This window comes from Tiliqua scincoides, chromosome 6, assembly GCF_035046505.1.
Source record: "Tiliqua scincoides isolate rTilSci1 chromosome 6, rTilSci1.hap2, whole genome shotgun sequence".
Taxonomy (NCBI): Eukaryota; Metazoa; Chordata; class Lepidosauria; order Squamata; family Scincidae; genus Tiliqua; species Tiliqua scincoides.
This window is the reverse complement of record NC_089826.1, coordinates 82,997,045-83,014,139: the sequence shown is the minus strand read 5'-3', so window position 1 is coordinate 83,014,139 and position 17,095 is coordinate 82,997,045. Positions and strand designations below refer to the sequence as shown.

Here is a 17,095-nt window from a genome sequence, read left to right as displayed (position 1 = left end):
GAGACACTCTTTTCCCTCTCACGTAACCCCCCAGAACCAGGGGACATCCACTGGAATTGAGTGCTGGGAGCACACAGAACTCTTGAGCCGGCGTGTCATTAGCCTGTGGAACTCCTTGCCACAGGAGGTGGCGATGGACAGACAGGAGGGATGCTCTTTCCCTGTCGCGCCGTGCGACAGCCAGTAGCGTCCACTCAAGCGGAGTGTTGGGAGACCATATTTCTTGGGCCTGCGTGTCATTAGCCTGTGGAACTCCTTGCCACAGGGGGTGGTGATGGCACCTGGCCGGGATGCCTTTCAAAGGGGACTGGAGAGGCTCCTGGAGGAGGAATCCAGCCCAGGCTCCCAGCCCTGATGGGGAGGCGCAACCACCTGGTTTGGGAAGCAGGTTGGAAACAGGGGGGAGGGGGGGCTGCAGCCAGCAGGGAGCTGATTCTGTGCCCCCAACAGGCGCCCTGCGCTGGGCTAGGCCACTCCCCCAGTGGGAGGCGCCCTGCACTGGGCGGGGCTGCCAACTGCACGTGCGCCCTGGCGCGCCTCGGAACGCAGCTGTGCGCGGGAAGGGCGCGCCACGTCAGGCTGCGGCGTCACTTCCCGGCCCCCCCCACACCCAAGATGGCGGCGAGGGAGGGGAGGGTGCTGCGGGAGGCGGCGGAGGACCCCCTGCAGCCCTTGCTGCGCCTGAGGAGGCAGCTGGAGGGACGCCCCCCGGAGCGTCCCTGGGCGCAGCAGCCGCCGACGGCGCCCGGTGGGTGGACCTGGAGAGGAAGGGGGGAGTCTGGCTGGGGGGTGTCTGCCTGCCCAGGTCTCTGCCCCGAGGTGGCTGCAGTGCTCGAACCCCAAGAAGGAACGTGCAAGGGGAGCCTGGCCTAGACAGTGTCCTGATATCTGTGGAAGGGGGCAGCCTGGCTAAGGGGTGCCTGCCAGCCCGCCTAGGTCTCTGCCCCGAGGTGGCTGCAGTGCTCGAACCCAAGAAGGAACGTGCAAGGGGAGCCTGGCCTAGACAGTGTCCTGATATCTGTGGAAGGGGGCAGCCTGGCTAAGGGGTGCCTGCCAGCCCGCCTAGGTCTCTGCCCCGGGGTGACTGCAGTCTCAGAACCCCAACAAGAAACATGCAAGTCCATACAGAAGCCGGGGGGGGGGGGGCTTGTCCAAACAGCATCCTGATATCTCTAGACAGCATTCTGAGTCTTCAAAATCCTCCTGCACAACAGCCTTATAAGGTGGGCCAGTGTATTACTCCCTCTGCAGTATTATTCCACATTGGGGGGGGGGAGTAGAGAATAGGACTTTCCTGTCCAGTGACTTTACTGCTGGACTGAAGCTTGAACCAGGAAGTTACTGGTTCACTGGTTAGCATAGTTTGAGCTGCTCCCCATGTTGGCAACCTTCAGTCTCAAAAGACTCTGGTATCGCGCTCTGAATGCTGGTTCTGTCACAGCGTCTAGTGTGGCTGAAAAGGCCGATTCGGGAGTGACAATCCTTCCACACCAGGAGCAAGTGCAGTCTGTCCTGGTCTGTCTCCCTGTCTATGGGCCTTCTTTGCCTCAGTCTGTTGGCCAAGTGTCTCTTCAAACTGGGAAAGGCCATGCTGCACAGCCTGCCTCCAAGCAGGCCGCTCAGAGGCCAAGGTTTCCCATCTGTTTGAGGTTCATTCCTAAGGCTTTCAGATCCCTCTTGCAGATATCCTTGTAGCGCAGCTGTGGTCTACCCGTAGGGTGCTTTCCTGCACGATGCTCCCTGCCAGATACCAGCTGGAGGCCCAGGCTACCGGAGACAGATTGCCACCTCTTTGCATTAAGAGCCTCTCTGTTGTATAAACAGACACTCTGCTGCAGGCTGTGGGAGACATGATTGCCTCATTAAGAGTGTCTTTATTGTGCTTTGACCACTGTCATATTTGTGGTCCGTTATTAAGCAAAACGGTTGTTAAGCAGCGCACTTCTGTATTTTTGTAATGTGGCGGTTTCGTCATTTAAGTTTTTGCATTTCCCTACTTTTGTCTGTTTTGAGAATTGGCAGTGTGATCTTTATATCAGTAGTCTTAATTCAACTAAATACTTAATGGGTCCATTTTGTCACAGAAGGTAAGATTCTCTTCAATAAGTCCACAGTGCTGAAATGATATTCATAATTCATTGTGTAAATAGCAAGCAGTTGAAAAATGTGGGAAATATTTATTTTACTTTGCATAGAGTTTTGACTTCTTTAATTATTTGTGCCAAAATAACTGCCTTTATTTATTTGCAGTTGAAACAACAAGCATAGAGAAGAAAGAAAAACCCCTTCCCAGACTTAACATTCACTCTGCGTTTTGGATTTTGGCATCAATTGCTACTACGTACTATGTTGAGTTTTTTAAAACAGTTAAAGAAATAATTCAAACAGATAGGTAAGGAGGTCTTCCTTTACAAAAGTTTTGCAAGCTTCACTTAAACTTAAACTTCACTTAAAAATATTTGTTAAATAGCATTATATTGTAGCCAGATGCAAGGGAGGGCACCAGGATGAGGTATCTTGTTATCTGGTGTGCTCCTTGGGCATTTGGTGGGCCGCTGTGAGATGCAGGAAGCTGGACTAGATGGGCCTATGGCCTGATCCAGTGGGGCTGTTCTTATGTTCTTATGTAGGTTTCATCTTGTATGAATACAGTATTTACTGTTAACATATTAAAAACCTTTAACAAAAGGTGACCCAAGTCCACAAGTTCTGGATATCTGTCTGTTCTTAATAGTATGTGAGAATGGGTCCTAGGGAACAATCATCATGCCACTTACACTGAAGCAGTTTTAGTAATTTGAATGACCAGGGAGATTAATCTTAATTTGAAATTAAAGTGTGAACAAACTATGTTTGTTTTTTTATTTGGGGCTTCTACGGGAGGTGTTTCCAGTGGATTTTATTTTTGTTGTTCTGAAGACAAGTTTAGCTGAAGCCCTTGTGAGTTTTTAGTTACCAGGAAATTTGAGAGTTGTATTGCAATATAAAAAAGCAGTTTTTCTCTGAATGAGTTAATTGGATGTTGTGCTTTGAGACAATTTTAGTCAAGACAGATATACATATATAGCTTGGCCTCATTTGAATACTGTGTCCTGGTCACCACATGATATTGTAGAGCTGGAAAAGGTGCACAAGAGAATAATTAAAATGATCAGAGGGCTGAAATCCTCCGTAAGGATATGGCATCTGGTACTGCTTAGCTTGGAAAAAAGGCAGTGTAGGGGGGGCATGATTGTGACCTATAAAATTATGCATGGAGAGAGTGAATAAAGAAAAGCTTTTCTTTCCCTTCATAATACTAGAATCAGGAGTCATTCATTGAAACTGATAAAGCAAATTTAGGCTGGACAAATGGATGTACTTTTTCATACACCTTTTAGTGGATAATTAGCTTGTGGAATTTGTTGTCAGAAAATGTGATGGTCACTACTTTGGATGACTTTAAAAGGGGATTTGCCGAAGTAATGGCGGACAGGTCTGTCAGTGACTGCTAGTTGGCAACCTTCAGTCTCGAAAGACTATGGTATCGCGCTCTGAAAGGTGGTTCTGGAACAGCGTCTAGTGTGGCTGAAAAGGCCAATTTGGGAGTGACAATCCCTTCCACACCGGGAGCAAGTGCATTCTGTCCCTGGTCTGTCTCCCTGGCTATGGGCCTTCCTTCTTTGCCTCTTAGCCTCAGACTGTTGGCCAAGTGTCTCTTCAAACTGGGAAAGGCCATGCTGCACAGCCTGCCTCCAAGCTAGTCAGGATGGAAATGTGCTACTTCTGGATCCAGTGGCAATATACCATTGAATACCAGGGGAGTTGCAGGGGAGTGATGATGGGAAAGAAGTATGTCTTGTGAATTTGGCTTCCCAGAGACAGCTACTGGACCACTGTTGGACCAGATGGACCTTAGGATCCAGAAGGCATTTCTTATGTTTATCCAGAGTATTTAATCAGTATATACTGAAGTAATTTTCACTAAACATCTTTGAATTAACCAGTGTAATGCTGGTTACATATACCGGAGTAAACCAGCAGTAAGACATGTAACTTAAATTGCTTGATTAAACCTTTGGTGTGTACAGATATATAAAATGTGTATTTGTATATACGCAGTAAGAAAAATGCATCACGACTGGTTTTGCAGACATAGCCTTGGCAAGTGTTAAAAAACCAGCCTTGCAAATGAGAATTTGAAATCATGGCTTATCTTATTCTCATTGATGGGACAGAGGCTAACTGTAGTTTGTTGATTTGATGTAGTGGCAAGCTTATGGTTAGAGGCTAAACAGGAGGTGGCAAAGTAAGATACCTGAGAGGGAACATAGTCTTGTTTCCAGTCCTGTATTTTGAAGGGTTTTCTGAATTGAGCCGATATAAATGCGTTGCATATAAAGCATTCTGGATTGAATGTTGTTAAAGCTCTTTCTCTTTTCCCTCCCACAGTTCGTGGTTTGTACTTGGCAGCTGTTTGTTGGCTGTCAGCTTGTCTGTAGCCTTTTATTGCATAATATACCTAGAGTGGTACCGGGGAATTGAGGACTACGATGCCAGCTACCCCGCACTAATACCAATCACAACAGCTAGTTTTATTGCTGCAACAATTTGGTATGTTTCTTGCATTTTTTCCACAGTCTGTGATACCTTATTTAAGTGAATGTGAATTCAGCTGGTTCACATGATTAGTTAAAATGGAAGCCTTTGTCGCAGTTAGCATAAATGCCCAATCCATTAAGTATACATGCAGTATTTTCCTAGCATTTCATTAAAACAAATACTCTAGAGCAGCAATTCTCAAATTTTTCAATCTCCAGTGTCCTTTACACACCTAAAAGGAGTGTTAGGGAGCCACAGAGTGCTGGCGCATACACAGGGTGACACAGTGCAGAGCACATGGTGTCCACATCTGGTGTGCTTGTGGAACCCGTGAAGAGGTCTCAGGGAGTCCCATGGTTCCTAGGAGCATACTTTGAGAAATGTTGCTGTAGAATGGGGGTCTCCAAACCCCGGCCCGGGGGCCAGATGCAGCCCGCAGCAAGCCTCTTTCCAGCACGTGGCCAACCTCTTGTCCCCTGAAAGCCTCTGGCCCACAGAACTGAACGTGACCAGAACTGTGCTCTGATTGTGTCTGGAGGGTGTTCTGAGGGCCAGAGAGGTTGAATGAACGAGCCCATTCATTCATTTATTCACTCATCTAAGTTCCATCTCTAATTTATATATTTAAATTTTTTTTCCGGCCCTCCACACCATGCCAGATATTTGATGTGGCCCTCTGGCCAAAAAGTTTGGAGACCCCTGCTGTAGAGTGAAGTTTTAAAAAATTCTGAACTGAACTCTAAAGCAGCAGCAGTGTAAAATTAAACCTAACTTAGCATCAAATAAAATAGCAGCAGTGCATAATAATAAAATGCAATTAAAAATTCATTGGCAGAAGAGCCAATATGTTGTAATACCTTGTGGAACAGTAAATGATGGTGTTCATTACTAAATTCTAACAGCAGTAGGTAACCTAATCTTGCACCCATGACTGGCAGCCTCCCTACCCACTCCACCCTTCCAAGCTCTCATCTGGGGTGGTGCTAACCAGATCTTTGCCATCTCTTACCTGGAGTAGCAGGTTTCATATGTCCACAATAAGAGACAACTGGAATGGGGCCCACATCCTGTGACCCAAAACTCACAGAAAACTCAATTACACAGTGAGGGCTTTCCCTACCAGACAGGTGTAGCTGTTGGGCTCTAGGGTCCTCCCCACTTGTATTGACAGGCAGCAATGAGAATTAGAGGTATGGCCATTGCAACCCTTTTCCAGTCCTCCTGATGACATGGATAGTACAGATGTGTGCCCCAGTATCCGCAGGCGATCCATTCCGTGGACCCCTGTGGATACAGAAACCATGAATATGGGGGACACTATAATAATAGAAACCCCTGAACCTCGTCGGCATGGCCATTACCTTTCCTTTTTCCTGAACGACTCATCTTCAGTTTAAACAAATTATAGCAAGAAACACCTGAACTGCAATTGCATAGAACTGAACCCTGGAGTAATAAACCCACAGCTTTTCTTTTTTTTAAAAAAAAGCTCATCTGTAACAAAATATCGCCGGGAGGGCAGAATGGGCAGCAGTTGGGTTTGATAAAGCTGCCTGGTGATGCCACTTAAAAGCAAGTTAGATTGATTCGAATCACTAATGATAGGGCCAGTTTTAAATCCAGCTTCCCATTGGTACTTCATGTTTTCTAAATTAAATCAATGCTTGCAATTTGTGTGCAGTTCATCAGATCCTGCATCTGATGAAGTGAATGCTACTGCCCCAAAATGTACACTGAAATAAATTTTAGTCTTTTAAGATTCTATAGGGCTCTCCTGTTCTTTTCTGTAAATTGCTTAATAAGATATTTTTAATTTACAGACTATTTGCACTATCTAATGAGGTAAAGTTTATATGCATGTATTGTATTTTAGCATGCAATACCTAGGAATCAAAAACTTTGCTCATTGTAAATGTGTGTCTGTTTAGAGACATCCATGTGTCCCAGAACTTTCCAGTCATAAAGGACAGAGTAGTTTATTTTGATAAGCTCAAGAAATGTCCTTGTGCATAGAGAACAAAACATCTATAATTCAAGCAATTTGATCTGAGCAAATTGCAGAGCTCAGATAGTTACAATGGTAGGCGTATATAAGACCATCCATGTGGCCATGGGAGAATGATCTCCCAGTAATATAAAGGGTAGATGCATGGATGCTGTTCTGGGTTGGATGCCAGTTCCTGTGAGACCTTGCCAGTTTCTTCTCTCCTCTGTCATGCCCATAACAACAATATGGTTTGACCTTTTGTACCATGTTTGTAATGGTTGACATCAAAGAGGTATTTTCTAGAACTCTTTATTTACATAGAAAAGAAGACTTTTATTCAGTACGTGCACTAGACAGCTAGTGATTCAGGTTTAATGTACTGTTACTTGAATGCAAGATGCAATCCAGGTGCATGGGAGTGGCAAGGTGACACAGGTGTCTTCATGCCTCTAGAAGCATCTGGTGGGCCACTGTGAGATACCAGAAGTTGGATTAGATGGCCTTGGCCTGATCCAGCAGGACTATTCTTGCGTTGGCTCGGTCATGTCGTAAGAATGGATGATGGCCGGATCCCAAAGGATCTCCTCTGTGGTGAACTCGTGCAAGGAAAGCGCCCTACAGGTAGACCACAGCTGCAATACAAGGACATCTGCAAGAGGGATCTGAAGGCCTTAGGGATGGACCTCAACAAGTGGGAAACCCTGGCCTCTGAGCAGCCCGCTGGGAGGCAGGATGTGCAGCATGGCCTTTCCTAGTTTGAAGAGACACTTGGCCAACAGACTGAGGCTAAGAGGCAAAGAAGGAAGGCCCATAGCCAGGGAGACAGACCAGGGACAGACTGCACTTGCTCCCGGTGTGGAAGGGATTGTCACTCCCGGATTGGCCTTTTCAGCCACACTAGACACTGTGCCAGAACCACCTTTCAGAGCGCGATACCTTAGTCTTTCGAGACTGAAGGTTGCCAATACAAAAAAAATTCTTGTGTTCTCTGATGTATTTTTAATCAAGGTAGTTTTTCTTTTAGAAGTGCATGACATCTAATGTATGATAGCTAATATCAATATCAAATGTATGATATTGAACAGTTTTTAAAGAGAAAAATATCCAAGTTAAATATAACATGTGCTTAACAAAAATAAGTGATGCTAGTTGCCCTTTCAGGGAAGAAGTGATGCAGAAAGGAATAAAACTAGCTGCAACCATAGTCCCCAAATAATCCACAGACATGTGGTTTTTCTTTTGAAACATTATTATTTCAGGATCCACTCTCCACTCCCCAGCACTTCTTAAAGAAGTTTCCCCCAAAGCGTGCTTTTCTCTAATGCCCAGTGTCTAATGGTTAGGAAACACCAGTTGTGACAGCAGTTAAACCAGTATGTGCCACAGAAAACTGCCCCTCCGCTGCTCTCCTTACTATAAGGTGAAAAATCCAACACAACACAAGATGTGGAGAAATTTCCTTCCTAGCCTTTTCAAAGAGTGAACAGTGTAGATGCCCACTAAACCAGGATGCTGTAGTTAAGATAATGAAAACCAGAGAAAAGGATCTGTTGGGAAGACCAGTCTGTTAGCCTGAATCGAGAACTGCAGGTTCTGCTTCTTTGCTCCACCTGATTGGGACAAAATCGTTCTAATGAAAGTAGTAAGCACTTGTACAGTGCTTTGGAGTGTTTAAAGTGCTTTCTCCCCATGTATTAGTTTGGTGTAAGTAAATTTTAGTATCTTTATATTGCCGCTGAGGGTGAGAGAGGAGTGACTTACCTAGAGCTACCTCATAAGTTCATCACAGAAGAAAACCCAGGAAGTCTTGATTTGCAGCTCAGTCATATTCACAGCGCATATGAAACTAAGATGATTTCTCTGCCATTCATATGAGAAAAAAGTATTCATAAGAAATGAGAGGTATGCTTGCAAGATTGTTTCCAGTGAGAACTGGATGAATATGTTAATTTTCCCTGTAGTGACCCTTCAGTAATATGCTGTGTGTGTAATAATATGCTACGTATACCTCTGCAAGTACTGACAATAAATTTTCTTTTCTTTTTTCCAGTTTTAACATCTCTTTATGGCCTGCATGGTCTTTTTTCACACCTTTGGTGCTGTTCACCCAGTTCATGGGCATCGTGATGCTTGTGTCACTCCTGGGTTAATCCTTTATGGTAAGACATTTGAAAAATAAATAAATAAACCTGTTTTGAATGATGTATTTGTTTAATATGTGTTGCACTCCTGGTAAATATTCAAGAGAATAACTGTGATTGAACGAAAGAGGAGAATTCCAGTTGACGATCAACAAGACATCAATATCAACCAAAAGTCTACAGTCAGTAGGCTTGGAGCACAGCAACACTTCCGAATGTTGAGCACAAACATTGGACTGAAAGAATGCTTTGAATTCAGGAACCTTCTGCCAAATTTTGAGGAATGGAGTTATGAACTATGCTTAATGAATAAAACTAATTTAGCATTAGTAGAATTAGTTGATAAACTACTTCATGCAAAAAGAAAACAAAGTGTTGCATTTGAACAATTAACCTTTATTTTAGTAAACCTTGTGTTCATACAGTTTAGTCAATACATATAGAAGTCTTAACTGTATGCATATTCTTGTACAATTTGGATCTGGTGGCAACTAAAGTCAGCATGTAGGGCTGCTTAATTGTTTTTTATTGCACTTCTATCCTGCCTTTTCTGTGGAACCTGAGGCTTATGGGGTTCCAAAGGAATCTCTCATCTAAACACTAACCAGATAAAGACATTGCATGGTGGATGGCCATGCACCTCCCAGCCAAGATATGTACACCGTGGAGAAGTCCAGAAGCTCAGTGATGACACCGACAAGTCGTGATGCCATGCAGCTGCTGAAGAGTCTACACAAGTGCAGACCCACTGGAGGGAATGTTAGACCTGCTTAGCTTCTGCACAGTTGTTGTAATATTGTGAGCCCTTTGGGACAGGGACACATTGAATTATTTGATTTTGTTTGTCAACTGCTTTGTGAACTTTTTTTGTGGAAAGCAGTATATAAATATTGTTAATATGTGCCTTATTGGTCAGTGTATAGATAGTGGACAGTCTTGATTTAGTATAACTTTAAAAGTGCCATCTTTTGTGCATGCTATTCTTTTAAGCAGATCTGGGGCAACCTCGTCAGGTTGATATTGTACTATTTTTGATTGCCAAGAAATGATTTTACATTTTAAAATTTTGATTTGTTTATCTTATTGCTAATAACTTTTCTGCTGTTGCATTTGGTTTGTTCTGTTTTTATATATTTAAAAAATTGTATGCCTCTGATCTGTTTAATGCAAAACTAAAAAAAACCTATAAATAGGTTTTTACTGAGTAACCTCAAATAGGTTTCCCAGTAAACCTTTGAATAAAATGTTTTACTTTTGAGTAAGCAAGAGAAAACAGGAGTATATGGTGTTTATAGGAAAAAACTATCCATCTTTAACTGTCTCTATTTTGCTGCGGGATAAAAAGGTCAGAAGTAAACAGGACAGAATGTGCAAGTCTGTTGGGGGTACCAAAGTCTCAGGGCAACAATCTAACCATTTGAATGAGGACTAAACTCTAACCCAGAGTGTCAAACTTGTTTCATACATCAGGCCAAATTGTATTCATGACACCTGCTAAGGGCAGAGTGATGTCATTATGCAGGTGATGACCAGAAATAAGCACTTTTTCTCACTTAGGAACTTAATAACTGCAAAAGACAGAAGAGAAAATATGCAAACCTTGACCATATTTTCAAGATATGGGACATTCCAATTCAGCCTAAGAAGTCCCTGAAGTTACAGTTTACAATCACTTCCTTATTTTGGGAGGGGGCAGTAATTGTACCTGCAATCTGAAAGATACTCAACCACCTTAGCTTACTATTAGAATATATTATAGTTAAGATATTGTAAAAAAAATTTTTCCAGTTCAGGTATTACAGATACAGGGCCCAATCCTATCCAGTTTTCCAGTGCCACCATGCCAATGCGGCATGCATTGCATCCTGTGGTGGGGAGGCAGTCACAGAGGGGTCCTCAAGGTAGGGGAACATTTGCTCCCTTACCTTGGGGCTGCATTGCGGCTGCACCGATGCTGGAAAGTTGAATAGGAATGGGTCCATAGTCATTTGTAGACAGTCGTATCTAATTCCGTATAAACTAAGAATTATTTCACATAGATGAGTCTGCACTGAAATCAACAAGATTTGTAAGGGCCCAGTGCAACTTTCCAGTGTCGATGCAACCCGGAGGAAAGGAAATGTTTGTTCCCTTACCTTGAAGAAGACTGCATGACTACCCCCCACCCACTGCAGAATGCAGCACACGCCCCATTGGCATGTTGCATTGATGCTGGAAAGTTGGATAGGATTGGGCCCTAAGTTAATTTGTTTGGGAGACATTGGTATCTATTTAAATCCTTTTTTACCTATAAAATTCTCAACCTAAGAAAGGATTGAACTATTTTTCTTACAATTGTCATCATGTCTGCTTTGTATTCAGGCTTAAAATCCTGATTATAGCTATTGAAGATAAAGGGCTCAAGTAATCATTTTGTCAGATAAATTCTGGAGCCACTTTCACAGTCTGACCTGCTTAATGAAAAAGGGTAATGGTCCTTACGATGATGAATCTGTTGCTTGTTAATTCAGATTATTGCTTTTGGGAAGGAAAGATGGCTGGATATTTTCCAAAGACAACCAATATGTCAAGTTGAAACAATATATGAGACTAGTTAATACAATCATGTAGTACTGGTTGTCATGTTGATTCCAAAGTAGTAAAGACAGACTATTGCTGATCGGACTATTAAAGGTTTTGAATTTCATGCAGGCTGTCAGGTGGTTAGGAGGATGGAACTGAACCTTGGCTGTAAATTCAGGGTCAGTTTCAGTCATTATTGGTATGAATAAAGCAGGTCTTTGCCCCAATAAAATGTACTAGTCTTGCCTCCTTTTCCTTAGCATGCAGAACAAAAATTACAATACCTTTCTGCTTGAATGCGTACAAATATCAATCTGCCTTCAGTAATGCATGATATTTTTAATATGTAAGAATGTAAAATTCTGCTTCTTGAATGATAAGCTTGATTCATGAGCTCTGGTGCTACTCTGAGTTCTGTGGCACCTGCAGGAACTCAGCTGTACATTTGGATCACTGAATGAGCAACCGCCTTGTTTGAATGCACTTGGTGCTGAAGAAAACAGTGGGAACATGCATGAAGCTTTTCTTCAGCTGAAGCGAATGGAAAGGCATCTCCCTGCCCTGGAAATACAAAATGTGTATCAGAGTCCTTTGGACTAAAGTGATATTTAACTGATGCAGTAATAAATTATATTGTTAAATAACATACATGTTTATTTTAATGTTTCCTTCCACCTGATTCAACGTGGTTTCCTCCCTCTGTGCTCATCTGAGTTAAATCTATACAGGTTCAGCCTTGTTATATACCAGCGGTTTTCAACTGCTGTGTGCTGCTGAGGCAGCCTCAGGTGTGCTGTGGGCGGGAGAAGCGGCTGCTTTGCATCTGCTGTGAGCAAGAGGAAGGCTGCAACCCGATCCTCCTTTACCTAGGAGTAAGCCCCATTATGGGGCTTACTTCTGAGTAGACATGCCTAGGATTGGGCATCAAGTCCCTTGTCTGCCCTGCCTGCTCATTGGGCAACCAGAAAAGCCTGGAGGAGGTCTGGGTGGAGTGAGAAGGAGGAAGCCTGGCAGGCAAGCAGGTAGGAAGCCAGCGAGTCTGCTGAGGCCACCAGCTTAAGAATGGGCTGGCTGAGGGTCCAGGAAAGTCCCTTTTCCTTGCCACAGTTGCTTGCAGCTCCCCAAAGCAACCCTCCCTACCTTGCCTTTCAGAGGAGGGGCATTGGGCCACAATCCTATCCACACTGTCCTGGGTGTAAGCCCCATTGACTATAATGGGACTTATTTCTGAGTAGACATGCCTGGGCTGGGCTCTCAAGTTCCTCTCCTAGCCCCACTTTCCTGGGAGCAAGCCCCATTGACTAATGGGACTTACTTCTGAGTAGACATGCCTAGGATTGGGCAAAGTGTCTACTAGTCACACTTTTTTCCTGAAATACAGGAGCAGGCAATGTGAGCCTGCACACACACACACACACACACACACACACACACACACACACAGTGATTCTGGACCTTTGGAAGGTGTGGACCAGTGAGGGGAGGGATAGTAGGAGAGGTGCTAACTGCAATTATGAGATGGGGGGAATGTCCCTCTGGGAGGGGGTGGGTGGGGGAGAGGAGGAGAAAGAAGTACTAATTGCCTGCTCATGTATTTGAGAAAAAAGAGTGCAACCAAAAGCCCAATCCTAGGCATGTCTACTCAGAAGTAAGTCCCACAGGCACATCCCCCCAAGACTTTGGCTGCAATCCTAACCACACTTTCCTGAGAGTAAGCCCCATTGAACAAAATAGGACTTACTTCTGAGTAGACCTGGTTAGGATTGTGCCCTTTGTCATGTAATGATTCAATTGTATTATATTAATTAAAAATTAATTGTAATATAGTACTTTAATGTAAGTGAACTGGGAGTGTGCCTTGACAATTTTAGTGTCTTGACAGTGTGCTGTGGGCTCAAAAAGTTTGAAAATGGCTGTTACACAAGGATTTTTTATACACAGATTTGACTCAACATGAATGGCCCCTGCAAATGAGAAGGAATGTGCTGATCCCTGGAGAAGGGAAAAAATGCACCCCTTTAAAAGTTTAAAAAACTGCTTTTTACTGTTGCAGAGAGACAGTCATACAAGTGACTACAGGTATAACCTAAGTATCCACAGATTTTTCTATCTCAAAGCTGATGAGAAGGGCCCTTTAAATTAAAGGAAAACAGTCCTTTAATAATGCCGGAGAGCTGACAATCCATCAATCATTCTCTCTGCAGGCTTCACTCCTCCCTTCCCCCTGAGCATGTGAAAGAAGGCTAAATGGCAGTGATTATCACCTTCTCCATTCTTTCCCCCTTGCTGGGGCTCCTGGTGAAGGGAGGGATTGGTGCCTCCTAGTGCAGCCTAAGAGCCTGGAAAAAGACTGATTGACTGTGTGCATTTCAGAAGGTCAGCAAGGCTATTCAGCAATCAACAGAACAAAGAGACTTTGTTTTTTAAATTGATTTGCTATAGTGAGTTTATTTTTTGCCATCCACATGAGTTCTTGGAACTCTTTTGAATAATGAGTCTTAATTTGTATTTGTTTTAGATCCTACAGATTTCAAGAATAAATTTATTGTCTGTATACAAGTACTACTTTTTGTTAGTCCTGAGTCTATTGCTGAATCCTTTCATTTGATAAAATTGAGGGAGAACAATTTATTATATTGACTCCTACACTGCATAATTTCATAAAAATTATATCATTTCTTCCTTTACTTTCTCTCTCTAAATATCTCCCCCATGTTTTGTTTTAACTATTCTGTGTAAGGAAAATGCTCCTACCAGCTTCTGTACTCATTTTCGCAAATCTCCTTTATGGCTTTTCTAACTCTGCAGAATCATTTCTAAGATGGGCAGAACAGAATACTATACAATACTGTATATGAATGCATATGAATATATTTCTTGTGACATTGTGGTTTCATATTTTCAATATTTACTAAGAGCACCTTTTCATTTCTGCAATACTAATATTCTGAGTGAGCTTTTCACCCCAGCTTTTCTGGATAGAGACTGTTTAGACCAGGGGTGTCAAACATAAGACCCGGGGGCCAGATGTGACCCTGTGGAAGCTTTTTATGCTGCCCTCAGGCTTTCAGCTACTGAGTAGTACTGAGGTGTTACTGCTGAAAGGGCAGCCCACACGAGAATTGGACTCTCCAATATCTTGAAATATGATCAAGATTCATATATTTTCTCTTCTGTCACTTGCAGCTAATGACTTCCTAAGTGAGAAAAAAGTGTTTATTTTTGGTTGGTTGGCAACCTTCAGTCTCGAAAGACTATGGTATAAGCCTGCAGCACCCAGTATTTCCAGACGGTCTCCCATCCAAGTGGTTGTGACCTGTTTAATGACATCACTTCCAGCCCTCAGTAGGCATCATGAATGCTATGTGGCCCTCCATATGAAATGAGTTTGACACCGCTGGTTTAGACTGTATATGAAACTGGAATTCTTAAAATTCTAGTGTACATCACTGAACACCCAAATTTGAAATTCATCACTCACTCAACTTATAAACTATGAGCAATGTTAAAAATATTGAAGTGAAATAGTTTTTTGTAATTCAGTTATCTAACAAGATCATTTTACTTGTCTGGTGTGGCACCCAGTATTGTTGTGCAGATATGAACCATAACCTTTAAATAGATGACTAATGTGGACAGGATAGGATACCCTTAGGACATCTATTATCTCACATAGATAAGACCTAGTAATGTCACTTCCTTATTATAAAATTGCACCATATCTGCCAGAAAGCATTTCATAAACATACTGCTCATTGAGTTGTTAACGTAGAAGGAGAAAACTGTATTTAATTACATGCAAATTTCAGAATGTTTCTTATGACTATGGTCACATCTCCAATACCAAAGGAGATATATGTATGGAAAATGAAGCACTGTTTGAAACAATGCTGTCAGATATGAGACAGGAAACTGAGGCTGATTGTTCCTGCGCTACCCAGAATCTGTTGCCCTTATTGGCTACAGTAGCTAGAAAGGTCAAGGAAAGATGAAGGGTGCTGTAATGAAACAGTGCTGGGGGGAGGGGGAGGTATTGTTTTATTTAATGAAGGCAGGTAATTTAAGTACAGGTTAGGTTCTGGAGGTCCGTACTTAAGTTGAAACATGCATAAGTTGAAACGTTATTTATGCAACATAAAATTGTGAACAACTTTTTGTAGTGGTTGAAAAGCAGTATTGAAATGTTTCTATAAAATTATCTTTAAAAAAATATAATTAACTCCTTAAGGAATGTACATTCTGTGGAAACCCCACTTCTAGTCATGTGGGGGGGGGGACGGGTTTTCATGGGTGCAAGTGCTCCTGGGAGGCATGGCTGGGGGGGGGGGCAGCAGCAACCCCCCCCCAAATCCAGTGGCCCACACTAACTCACCGCCTGGAGGCATCCCCTGTCTGGAGGTTGCACGTGGCCTCTCTAATAATCAGAAGGCATTCTAAGGCCTGCAGAGTGCCTTAAAATGTCACTTCTGGAGAAAAACTGAAATGTGAGTATCTGGATCGTTTTTAGTTCCATCCAACTTGCTTTTGTGAAACTGACTGGCTCCCTCAAGAACTTCCATAAGCAGCTGGACAGCAGAAGTGTATCCCCATTGATTCTTGGATCTCTCAGCAGAATTTGTAAGCATCCATCATGATATTGTTCTGTGAGCCACCTCGTTATAAAGAGATTGTGAAGGAGAAACAGTTTTGCAATAGGTTTACCCATTCCTAGAAGAGATGCTCTTTACACTCTCACATAACACCAGAACCAGGGGACATCCACTAAAATTGAGTGTTGGGAGATTCAGAACAAACAAAAATATTTCTTTACTCAGCGTGTGGTTGGTCTGTGGAACTCCTTGCCACAGGATGTGCTGATGGTGTCTGGCCTGGATGCCTTTAAAAGGGGATTGAACAAGTTTCTGGAGGAAAAATCCATTACGGGTTACAAGCCATGATGTGTATGTGCAACCTCCTGATTTTAGAAATGGGCTATGTCAGAAGGCCAGATGCAAGGGAGGGCACCAGGATACATGTCTCTTGTTATCTGGTGTGCTCCCTGGAGCATTTGGTGGGCCGCTGTGAGATACTGGAAGCTGGACTAGATGGGCCTATGGCCTGATCCAGTGGGCTGTTCTTATGTCTCATGCTATTTTAACATCTAAAGCAGTGGTCTTCAACATTTTTTGTGCTGTGACCCCAATAAATACATAGTTGAAGTATGAGACTGAGGACCTACTGACAATCCTGCCCCCCTTGTGGAACCTGATCCACCTGCACTGCTGTCCAGCCCTGCCCCCATCTGCCCTACTTACCTCTTGCATCTTCACAACAACCTGTGAGGTAGCAGCCTAAGCAGGGCTGCCCTTTGGAACTTCAGGGCAAGACAGTGATAAGAGGCTGCTTAGAACGAATGAGGTGTTAGTAGTCAGCTCTCATTTCCATGGACAGAGCTAATACTAGAACTCTAATTCAGTTGTGTGAGTGTCATCAAGTTGGCCAGTGGTTTTTTGTTGGGTACTGATTTGTTGAGCGACCTGTATTGTTTTCTATTAAAATAAAGTGAATGGGGGTGGCCCCAACCCTAGTGATGCCACTGCATTGAGGCTGTGCTTATGATACTGTAATTTATTCTGGGTGTCACAAATCCTGGTGATGCCTCTGACTGCCACTGCTCTGCTAGAGCTGGAAAAAGTGAAGAAAAGCTTCAAAAAGTTTAAGTCCCTTCCCTATAAAGCAGGGACATGTAGTGAGTAGGGAGGCAGGTGTTCCCAAAGGGACAGGGTACCCCTGGAAGAGCCAACACAGACAGGAGAAACAGAGGACTTCAGACAAAGCTTTATTC

At 43.2% G+C, this 17,095-nt stretch overlaps 1 protein-coding gene across 1 annotated transcript; it reads left to right on the top strand.

Moving 5' to 3' along the window:
* The first annotated feature begins 562 nt into the window (after positions 1-562).
* Positions 563-11,923, top strand: TMEM128 (transmembrane protein 128). Its single transcript, XM_066632223.1, has 4 exons — positions 563-748; positions 2,251-2,392; positions 4,432-4,593; positions 8,619-11,923. Exons 1-4 carry the CDS (start codon positions 616-618, stop codon positions 8,716-8,718), a joined length of 537 nt encoding a protein of 178 aa, XP_066488320.1. The 5' UTR covers positions 563-615; the 3' UTR covers positions 8,719-11,923.
* The last annotated feature ends 5,172 nt before the right edge of the window (positions 11,924-17,095 follow it).